The following is a 12,394-nucleotide window of genomic DNA, read 5'->3' as shown; positions in this document are numbered from 1 at the left end:
TGGTCTAGGAAAGGTTGATGTGTGGCTTGTCCCGTTAGGTGCAAGCTAGGATCGAAATAATGGAGGGTAGTACAACTAGTGTTTTCGAATGGGACTTTGCTGAAAATTCCTGCAGCTTGTGGCTCGTTTTCATGGGTCTTAGTGGGCTGGAAAAATGTGGTTTGGGGGCTGGTAGGATGTATTTTAGGCATGGTTTAAGTTTGGGAAATTTTGGTTGAGTTTCGGGTCGATTCGGGTTAAAACCGGAACCCCGGTCCAAGTTTTAAAAAGAATCGATTAAGTGTTGAAACGGGCTCGAGTTTACGTCTAAGAAATACTTTTAAAAATTTTTTGGGACATTTTAAGGAGTTTGGTAAGTTTCGGGTCAATTTTAGAGGTCCAAGAGAAAAACGGTAATTTTTGGGTTCCTAGGGCAAAATGGTCATTTTGCACCCGGGGTGATATTTTGGATACTGGCAGCGTCATGAGCACAAATATATGATATTTTAAATGTTTATGCATCATTTTTTTTTTACGATTTTTACGCAATTATGAAAAATACGTTGCATGCTTGGTTTAAAGAGAAAGTTACGCATATGAATGTTTTATTTAGTGATGAAAATGATGATATTTTTGAAGGATGGGAATTGGTTGTGACTGACGATATATATGTATACGATGAAATGAGATACGATGAGCTGAGGCCCGGGCTCAGTGGGCGGGTAATGATGTCGCTGATGTCCCCTGCCGCCGGGTACCACGGTATTTATAGATGGATCCATCGATAGAGCTGATACGATAGAACTGATACGAAAGTCACAGCTAATGAACTGAATTCAATTAAAAGAAAATGTTTAAGTTTTTGATGACACGATGAGCTGTTTTGACACGTATATGATGATATGAGATGACATGATTTGACACGACATGATTTGACACGACATGATTTTATACGACATGTTTATGTTCATGTTTTAAAGTTCATGAAAGGTATGTTGGCATTAAGCCTTTAAAGTTCATGAAAGATATGTTGAGTATGATATTTTTCACTGTTGTGTGCTATGTATATGTACTTGTTATTCCTGGTACAGGTGTGTTGAGTCTTTAGACTCACTAGGCGTGTATGATGCAGGTGAGTTAAATGTTGAGGAGACTGGAGGTGCCCAACTCTGAGTAGGCAGATCTGGTGCAGTGACACGACCCGAGGACCACATGTTTTCCGCATTACGATTTATGAGATTAAGAGGAGATGAATATTTTCATACGTTGATGATTTTAAGATTTTATTCGTTCACATTTACGTATGATTCTGGATAAGTTTATGATTCTGGATAAAGTTTGGTTATTTTAAACCGCGCTATTTTTATGGTCAAATAAATATGATTATTTTAAATGTAATTTGAAAATGCGAGCTTTAAAAAAAAAAAATTATTCCGCATTTTTTAAAACTAGTAGACGTTTCAGTTGGTATCAGAGAAAGGGTCCTGTATAGGGTTGTGCCACCGCCAGCTTTTGCAGCTCAGTCTTCAAGCCTCAAGTCCGTAAGCTTTTATGATTTAAATGTTTTAATGCTATCACCTGCATGTTTACATGATATACGTTTTACAGTACATGTTTATCTGTCAGTATGTTTTGAGATTTGACGTTTCAAATTTTTTTATGCATATTGCGACATGAGTTGAGAAATCATATGATTTTCATGCATGCTGATTTTGTGGTGGAATTGGACATGATTAGGAATTTGGCTATTGGGCGTTAGGGAATGGTTGGAAATGATTTGACTATATTAACTTCGGTTAGTAGTACTGATGTTCTACTCGTGGCTCATAAGTTAATCTTGAAAATTTTGAATACATTTGGGGCATGTATGTTTTCTAAGAAATTATTGATGGTTTGTGGCTACTAGTTGAATTAAATTTTTTAGGATTCCATGTAAGGAATAATAGTTCGAAGACTACGACAATCTTTAGAAGTGTAAAAATGTATAACTTGTCTTTTAAGGATTTAAATGCATGAATTGAGAATTTTACGATATCTATCTTCTGTTCTATGCTTTTCTATAAATCAATAGAACAAGCATCTTCATTCAAAGATTTAAAATATATCAAAACAATAACAAGTAAGTATGTGGTTTTGGGAAACTCAAGTTCTATCTTACTCGAGTTATCAATCCCGGTTTAGCATTGATGTATACCTTTCTTTCTTCGGTGTTTGGTTTGACGTTGTGAAGTTGAATTCTCGAGTTCGGAGGCTTCAATACAAAATCTGGAATGACATGTTTCGATAGACAATATCAACTTACAACTCCAAACAAGAAATCTCAATCGAAATACGTTTCAACGGTACAACGGCGCCATATTGAGATATCCGACAACTCAAACAACAAGAGGAAATTATCATAACTCATAACCAATAACAATTACAACCCTCAATATCAAAATCTGCACAATTTCATTCAACCATAATCTGGAAAAATGATAACAATTGCATACGTTCTCCATTCTTCGATCCGGTTTCGATTATACGATTACCAATATCTCAAGAACACATAATCTCAATCAAATTCTGATTTCTCCTATATCAAAATTTCGAATCATAAAAGAAAAGGTATAAAACTTACATCCTTTTGAAGCTCGTGACGAGAGGAGCACGGAACTATATTCGGATGACAAATCGGATGGCCAGAATTTACATAATAAAATTTCTAAGAGATGAAGAGGAATCTTGAGGATTTAAGCATGGAAGGTCTCGATTTCTGGCTGCAATTCTGACTGAGAGGAAGATTTACATGATGGTATGCATGGCAAGCCATGTGGCTTATTTTTCATGCAGCACGTCTCGTGTATATGCGCGTCGAACACCGGCGCATATGCGCGAGACTTACTGTCTAGGCATTTTCAAATACACCACGCGAGACCTACTGTCTCAGCACTTGTACATTCATCTGCTCGTGCATATGCGAGCCCCTTCTGGCGCATATGCGCGAGGTCTTCTTCCTCGGTATTACCTGCTCGCACATATGCGCGCCTCATCTCTGCGCATATGCTCGCGCATATGCGCGAGGCCTTCTGTCCTCACACATAAGTATATGTTTCCCAACGTCTTCCTCGGTTTTTCCCTCTAGAATCACGTCAATTCGTCAACAAATTAATTTTGGATTACATTGATATTATTCGAGGCCTTACAATTCTCCCCCTCTAAGACATGATTTCGCCCTCGAAATCGCAGGCAATCAATCACATAAAAAGAAGAATGTATCACAGAAACGAATAATAAACTCCCATCAATGAAATAACTCTGGAAATTTCTGTCTCATATCTGATTCAGTCTCCCAAGTAGCTTCTTCGATGCCATGTCGACTCCACTGCACTTTCACAAGCGAAACAGTCTTCATTCTGAGCTGCTTTTCTTTACGATCAAGAAACTGAAGTGGCTTTTCAAAATAACTTACAGTTTCATCAAGTTCGGCTTCATCATGCTGAAGAACATGAGAAGCATCAGGAAGATATTTCCGTAGCATAGACACATGAAATACGTCATGTATTCCAGATAGAGACGGAGAAAGGGCGAGTCGATATGCACGATCACCTATCTTCTCAAGAATCTCATACGGACCGATTTAACGTGGAGACAACTTCTCCCTCTTGCCAAATCTGACAACGCCTCTGAAAGGAGAAATCTTCAGAAATACTCTATCTCCTGCCTCAAATTCTAAAGGTCGACGTCAAATATTCGCATATTTGGCTTGCCTATCCTGAGCTGTCTTCATTCTTTGCTGAATCAGCTTTACTTTCTCAGTCATATCTCGAATCATATCAGGCCCAACTTCAGGTACGTCTGAGATGTCATCCCAGTAAAGAGGAGATCTGCACTTCTTGCCGTACAACGCTTCAAACGGAGCCATCTTTATACTCGTCTGATAGCTGTTGTTGTACGAGAATTCACAAAGTGGTAAGGAATCTTGCCAACTAGTGCCAAAATCTAGCACTACAAATCTAAGCATATCCTCCAATGTCTGGATAGTTCTTTCTGATTGTCCGTCTGTCTGAGGATGATATGCAGTACTCGGTGTAATCTCGTACCTAGAGCTTGTTGCAAACTATGCCAAAAGTGCGAAGTAAATCGAGGATCACGATCTGATATGATGGACTTTGGCACTCCATGAAATCTGACCACTTCTCTGACATAAATCTCTGCCATCTGATCGTGTCTATACGTCATTCTGTATGGAATAAAACATGTTGATTTGGTCAATCTGTCAATAATGACCCAAATCGCATCACAACCTCAAGAGGATCGTGGTAGCTTCGTAACAAAATCCATGGAAATGTGATCTCATTTCCATTCTGGAATAGCTAAGCTACGCAATAGACCTCCTGGTTTCTTCCTTTCTGCTTTCACCTGTTGGCAATTCAAGCATCTGGACACAAAATCTGTAATATCTGATTTCATCTGTTTCCACAAAAACTATTTCTTCAAATCATTGTACATCTTTCTGCCACCAGGATGAATACTAAAACGACTACCGTGTGCTTCTTTCAAAATCTGCTATTTCAAGTCTGAAACATCTAGCACAACAAGACGATAAGTCAAATTTAACACATTGTCACGAACCTGATATTCAGATTGATGCCCTGCTCTAACCATCGCAATCGAATTCTTAATATTCTGATCAATTTTCTGTGCTTTTTTAATTCTCACAATCAGTTCTGGTTCAACTTGAATAGCATAAAGTCTCAGAGGTTTACAATCTGTTTCAATTACTAATCCAGACAAACAGCAATCTTCAATCAGATTCGAGACACCAATCGTCGATAAAGATAAAGAACATACCTTTCGACTCAGTGCATCAGCTGCTACATTTGACTTCCCTGGATAATATTTGATTTCACCATCAAAATCTTTCAGCAAATCAAGCCATCTTCGTTGTCTCATATTCAGTTCTGACTGTGAAAATAAATATTTCAGACTCTTGTGATCAGAATAAATTTCAAACTTCTCACCATATAGATAGTGTCGCCAGATCTTCAGTGCAAATACGATGGCAGCCAATGACATGTCCTCGCTGCATCAGAACACAACCTAGTCCCCTGTGAGAAGCATCACAATAGACAACAAAATCACCAGTACCTGACGGGATAGTCAACACCAGAGCACTGGTTAATCTCCTTTTCAATTCTAGGAAACTGGATTCACATGCTTCTGACCAAACAAAAGGGGTGTTCTTCTGGGTTAACTGAGTAATCGGCTCAGCAATACTAGATAAATCTTTGATGAATCGACGATAATAGCCTGCTAAACCCATAAAACTGCGTATCTCTTGCACTGATGTCGGTCTAGGCCAATTAATCACAGCCTCAACTTTGGTAGGATCAACAGAAAGATCATCTCTAGATATAATGTGTCCCAGAAATACAACTTGGTTCAGCCAAAACTCACATTTCGATAGCTTTGCATAAAATTTCTCAGCCCTCAGAGTTTTCAAGACAATTTTCAGATGATCAGCATGATCAATCAAAGTCTTCGAATAAATCAGAATATCATCAATAAAGATAATCACAAAATCATCAAGATATTTCTGAAATATACGGTTCATCAAACCCATAAATACAGCTGGAGCATTCGTTAAACCAAACTGCATGACTATAAACTCATAGTTGCCATACCTGGTTCTGAGAGCTGTCTTTGATATATCAGAACCTCTGACTCTCAACTGATGATATCCAGATCTCAGATCGATCTTGGAATATACAGAAAAACCCTGCAACTGATCAAATAGATCATCAATTTGAGGCAAAGGATATTTATTATTTATCGTAGCCTTGTTCAATTGCCGATACTCAATGCAAAGTCTCATTGAACCGTCTTTCTTTCTGACAAACAGTACTGGAGCGCCCCAAGGAGAAACACTCGGTCTGATGTAACCCTTGGCTAGTAAATCTTTTAGCTGATCTTTCAATTCCTTCAATTCAACTGTTGCCATTCTGTATGGAGCTTTAGAAATAGGTACTGTACCTGGTATCAGTTCAATGCTGAAATCTATTTCTAGGAATTGAGGCAACCCCAGAATCTCATCTGGAAAGACATCAGCAAACTCACATAACATTGGCAAATCTGCCAATAAAGGGCCCGACTTCAGTACATCTACTGAATACACAAGGAATCCCTCTGCTTCTTTCTATAATAATCGAGTCATAGACAAAGCAGATACTAAAGGAATTCGAGATCTGGAACCCTTACCGTAAAATTTCCATTCATCAGCCATCTCAGGTCTGAATCTTACAATTTTCTGGAAAAAATCTACGGTAGCTCTGTACTTGGTCAGCATATCAATACCAATAATACACTGATATAATGTCTAACAAAATTCACTGATATAAGACCTCTCCCCAAAGGTGAAGAGACAGATACGACAGCAAATAAAGACTCAACAGGCAAACCATGCATCAATGCAAATCGCTCAGAGATAAAAGTATGGGATGCACCTGTATCTATCAACACATAAGCAGGATAACCACAAAGAGAACAGTTACCTGCAACCACATCATCAGGTGCTTCCTGGGCCTGTTCTTCAGTCAATGCAAACACTCGGACCTGCTGTCTCGGAGGTTGGCTAACAGTCTGGCTTCCTCCTGGCCTCGGCTGTGACTGGGTAGGTGATGGCTGGAAAGAGTGAACAGCAGATGATCGTTTATCAGCTTGAGCCACTGATCCAGATGCTTCTGCTCCCTGGGATCGTTGAGAACCTCGCTGTGGACAGACTTTGGCTAAGTGTTCTGGCTGTCAACAGATGTTGCAACTACCAAGCTCTCCTTGGCATTTCTCTGTTGGATGTCTTCCTCCACATGTTCTGCAATAGACCCCTGTATAACTTTGGCCAGAACCGGTCTGTATTGAGCCACTGGAGCTAGATGAACTACTTCCAGACTTATTAAATTGCTTCCCTCGGGCTTTCAGAGTATCCTTCTTCCCACTGCTGCTACCGCCACTATCAAATCTGGGAGGGGGTTGGTGGCACTGGGTTAAAGGCTGTTGTTGTCTCTGTGGTTGAGCATACGAAGTTCTTCTCTGCTTGATCAAGCCTGCTTCAGCTCCCTTTGCTCTGTTCAAGGCATCCGCAAAATTATTTGGTTGCCCCGTATTTACCAGTGTAAATATATCAGGATTTAGCACATTGATGAACTGATCAGCCACAACTTCATCATTATCAGCAACATGCGGAGAAAAACGTAGCAAGGTAGAGAATTTGGCCACATATTCTTCAATATTCAAATTACCCTGTTTCAGGTTGGCAAACTCTGCACCTTTGTCCTTTCTGTACGATACTGGGAAGAATCATTGATAGAATTCAGTTTTAAAAATCTTCCAAGTAATAACCGTACCTCGATGCTCCAAGGCTCTCTTGGTTGTGAGCCACCAAATCTTCGCAACATCATGTAACTGGCGCCCAATTAGTCTGACTCTACGCTCGTCTGTATAGTCAAGTGAATCAATCAACATCTCAATATCACCAAGCCAACTCTCACAGTTGATAGAATTCTCAGTGCCTTTCAAAGTCGGCGGTTTGAATGACTGAAATCTCTTTAACAGTGTTTCCATGGGTGTCGATGTAACATCCATCGGATTATTGGAGGTACTACCCTGTTCTGGGATTCTTCGAGGAGGCATACCTGATTATCAAAATGGTTAGTAATCAAGTCTAACAAATCTGTCTCAGTCTTCTTCGGATCGTCATACCTCTGATCAAGAATCGGTTCTGATTCACTCTCAAATATACACGTTCCAATCAAATCAAATAATCAGGTAAACATGTATTTTCTAAAGCAGGAAAACATACTGTCATACTAGCATATAAAGTATGTAAATTAACATTACAATAAATCGCATGCTAGTATCACAGAAGCAAGAAAGAAAACTCGATGTATCCCGCTCACCCGCTTCTACTTCAGTCTAAGGTACCTACAACTCTGTTTCTATCTCAGTCTTAGGAACCTACAGCTCTGATACCACCTGTTGTGGGGACCCGGACGCTAACTCATTTCTGAATCATTCTTGGGATTAAATGGATCACTAAATAAACTAGGTCGAATTTTTTTTTTTAATGGCGAACCCCTCATAACAAGTTTATCAAATCTTACAACAAGTTATGCTTCATTTTTATTTATAGTACAAGATCAAGTTCACTATCTACAACATGATCCAAAATACAAACTTGTTCAAAAAAAATCGTACAAACTAGTGTATATCAACTATATGTCACGTGTTGAATCCCTAGATCTATATCTAAGTCCGAATCACCACTCTAATCTCGATCTTCATCCTCTTCTCGACCCTGATCATGTCCCACCTGTTGTTATGCACACATACAAACACAACAACAGCCAGATAACTCCGATGAGAACTATATTCCCAGTATAAACAACTTATACAAGCAATCATACAAGCATATACAAAAGCATAATCAATTATCAAATAGCATGTATCATAATTTGATAAACATAAATCGATACAAGACTAGAAATCAAACTCTTTAACTCTTAATCTTTGACTCGACTCTTACCTAGTCTAGGGATCCCGGTTGAATAAGAACGTAACAAGTCTCCCACCTACTCTCCCCTTCTAGATGGTGGTACGTTCTTATTCCTGAACTTCGATACACTATATCGAGTATCTGCAATAGGAGTCGATCTACTCCTAAGCGTATCGATATAAACCGAACGTCCAGTGACTTGGCACATCTGCCAAAGACTCTTTTACGATATATATCTTCTGTTCTGTGCTTTTCTATAAATCAATAGAACAAGCACCTTCATTCAAAGATTTCAAATATATCAAAACAATAACAACTAAGTATGTGGTTTTGGGAAACTCAAGTTCTATCTTACTCGAGTTATCAATCCCGGTTTAGCATTGATTTATACCTTTCTTTCTTCGATGTTTGGTTTGACGTTGTGAAGTTGAATTCTCGAGTTCGGAGGCTTCAATACAAAATCTGGAATGACATGTTTCGATAGACAATATCAACTTACAACTCCAAACAAGAAATCTCAATCGAAATACGTTTCAACGGTGCAACGGTGCCATATTGAGATATCTGACAACTCAAAAAACATGAGGAAATTATCATAACTCATAACCAATAACAATTACAACCCTCAATATCAAAATCTGCACAATTTCATTCAACCATAATCTGGAAAAATGATAACAATTGCATACGTTATCCATTCTTCGATCCGGTTTCGCTTATACGATTAGCAATATCTCAAGAACACATAATCTCAATCAAATTCTGATTTCTCTTATATCAAAATTTTGAATCATACAAGAAAAGGTATAAAACTTACATCCTTTTGAAGCTCGTGACGAGAGAAGCATGAAACTATATTCGGATCACAAATCGGATGGCCGGATTTTACATAATCAAATTTCTAAGAGATGAAGAGGAATCTTGAGGATTTAAGCATGGAAGGTCTCGATTTCTGGCTGCAATTCTGACTGAGAGGAAGATTTACATGATGGTATGCATGGCAAGCCATGTGGCTTATTTTTCATGCAGCACGTCTCGCGCATATGCGCGTCCAACACCGGCGCATATGCGCGAGACCTACTGTCTCGGCATTTTCAAATACACCAGCTCGCGCATATGCGCGTCCAATGCTCGCGCATATGTGCGAGACCTACTGTCTCAGCGCTTGTACATTCATCTGCTCGCGCATATGCGCGCCCTTTCTCGTGCATATGCGCGAGGTCTTCTGCCTCGGCATTTCCTGCTCGCGCATATGCGCGCCTCATCTCCACGCATATGCGTGAGGCCTTCTGTCCTCACACATAAGTATATGTTTCCCCACGTCTTCCTCGGCTTTTCCCTCTAGAATCACGTCAATTCGTCAATAAATTAATTTCGGATTACATTGATATCATTTCAGGCCTTACAGCTATGCATGCTTCAACAGCTTGAATAAAATCAAGCTGGAAACATTTAAATTGTAAGCAGAGCAGACCAGTTGTTAGATTGATTTGATGATACTCTTTGAACACAGAAGTTATCTCCCTACTGTTACATTAATCTTCACCATACATTCTCAACTTGCATGGCTTTTCTTTCAAAACCTATCTTCAAGTTGTTATTGCACAAGCAAATAGCTCTATCCGATCAATTAAGGATCACATTGTGCACATTTTTGTTCTCACTTATATCTTGTTTACACGAGCTTTATTATATTGTGATAATCATTGTAACTGTCAGAAACTTTTTTATGAACAAATTGGGTTAAGAAGAGTGTGCTAAGAGTTCCTATTAAGCGAGAGATAACTCTTAAGTAGGAGTGAGTTTGTACAAAGGGTTGTATTGATCAAATCTTCTAGTAAATTTTTCTTGAAACAGAAGAAGAAGAGACGTAAAAGTTAAGCCTTCGAACATCCATAAAACAACCCTAGCATCCTTTATTTACAGTCATTTTATTGTTATCTATCTTATCTGCTATCATTTGTGTTGTTAAGCTTCTAATATGAGCTGATACACTGCATTTACATATATTGTATTCGCTAAGTAATTTGAGATGTTTTCGTTCTTAGAAATTTGTTTCAGTAGCTTAGATTTCTCAGTGTGATTGGAATATTAACTTGAGATGTTAACACTGCATAAGTTTCGCATAATTTGTCATAATAGCATAACAGTTAATTCTGTAAAGTCCAAAATACGATAACGCATCCAACTGCAAGAAAATATAAGAAAAATAAAAAATATCTAATTAAATTATTTTAATTGTAATAATTCAATGTGGTAGGTATGTTTACATGTTTAAAATATATTTTTATATTACGATGCATAAAATTGTGTTTTAAGGGTTATTCGAGACGCAACCGAGGAACGGAGACTGAGAATTGAAAAGGGAAAATATTTTTATTAAATGATTATTTTTAATTATTTGATATGTGGCATATTAAATATGAAAATTTCAAAAATGGTATCTTTTGAGATGTTTTTACATGCCGAGTCATATTTTAAACCAGTAATCGATTTTGGACGAAAACAAGGACTTTTGGAGGTCGGTTAATATTTTCGAAAACTTTTCTAAATGAAATATTTTTCCTGCATTCTAATGGGCCTATGGACCTATTAAACTAAGGTCATTGGGCCTAAGTTTTTACTTTATTATTTATAATCATAGGAGGTATTTTTAAGCCCTGAAACCTAGGGTTCTCTCTCCCTAGCCACACGAACACCCCTACACGAAACCTAGCCACTTTCACGTGGATTTTGAAGGAAAAATGAAGCAAGGCTTCCCCGTCTCTCCGGTAACGTCTTCTCGCGTCTAGAATTGGTAATTCGTGCTTGAATCACGCAAAGGCACGCCTTATTTTTTTTCTCATCATTCATACCATATTATATCTAGACGCAGCGGGTTGCTTTCTGGGCAAGGTGCTGGGCTCGTGATGGTCCAAGCATCGAGCCATGATGGTCCACAAATGGCTGGAGAGGCTAGGGAAGGTAGACGCACGGCTAGGGCACAACCTAGTCGTTGCCGTGCACGCAAGAAGAATGAACCATGCACGTCCTCGTGTATGGCTCACTAGGGTTGGTCCATTGGGGTCCTACAGGTCGGTCTTGGTCCTAAGAAGGCTGGTCAGGGTATGGTCTCATTGGCTAGGGGCTAGAATCGAAGGAACGTAGGGCTTGTCGGGGTTAGAGTTTTCAAACATCGGCAGAAAAATTCCAGCGGCTTCTAGGCGATTCCAAGGGTTTTAAATGGCTTGAATTGGGTTGAAAAGAGGTCAGTTAGGTTTGGTTAGCTATGGTGAAAGTTTGGTTAAGTTGCAGGTTGATTCGGGTTAAAACCAGGGCTGCGGTTCAAGTTTTACAACGAATTATGAATTTAGTCAAGGAGATTAAGTTTACGTTTAAGAAATATTTATGGGAGAGTTTTAAGGTGTTATGGCAATTTTGGATGGATTTGGGTCGAAGTTAGGTCCAGGGGTAAAATGGAAAAACTAGGGATTCAGGGGCAAAACGATCATTTTACGCATGAAAAATATTAGGAATTCTAGAAGTGTCCTGAATGTTGTAATGAATGTTTAAAATGTTTATGAAATTTTATGATGGGAATTGATAAATGCTAAAAGACGTGTTGCATGCTTGGTTTTAAAGAAAATGATATCTATGCATGTATTTTATCAAGTGATGAAAATGCTGAAAATGTTTTGAATAAAGTGAATTAATTGTGACGGTAAATAAATGGGGATTCGTGAGGGACTAAGCCCCAGTGGAACCCGTTTACGGGACTAAGTCTCATGGGAACCCAATACCGAATTTCCATAGGGCAAGGCCCAGTAACGTAAAAGTGAATGCTAGTGTCCCCGCCAACTATAGGCCAAGGCTCAGAATAGAAAAATAGTTACTGTTACCTCACCG

The 12,394-nt window shown here is 38.8% G+C and overlaps 1 protein-coding gene across 1 annotated transcript; it reads right to left on the bottom strand.

Annotated features, from left to right (window-relative positions):
- Positions 1-3,262: 3,262 nt before the first annotated feature.
- On the bottom strand, positions 3,263-7,599 carry LOC140972469 (uncharacterized). Its single transcript, XM_073434892.1, has 6 exons — positions 7,362-7,599; positions 6,783-7,304; positions 6,363-6,470; positions 5,905-6,054; positions 4,594-4,730; positions 3,263-3,457 (listed from the first exon to the last, which is right to left on the bottom strand). Exons 1-6 carry the CDS (start codon positions 7,597-7,599, stop codon positions 3,263-3,265), a joined length of 1,350 nt encoding a protein of 449 aa, XP_073290993.1.
- Between the last annotated feature and the right edge of the window lie 4,795 nt (positions 7,600-12,394).

This window comes from Primulina huaijiensis, chromosome 3 (assembly GCF_012295235.1).
Source record: "Primulina huaijiensis isolate GDHJ02 chromosome 3, ASM1229523v2, whole genome shotgun sequence".
NCBI lineage: Eukaryota > Viridiplantae > Streptophyta > Magnoliopsida > Lamiales > Gesneriaceae > Primulina > Primulina huaijiensis.
Note: the sequence above shows the minus strand (reverse complement) of the source record. Positions and strands in the feature narration are given on the sequence as shown.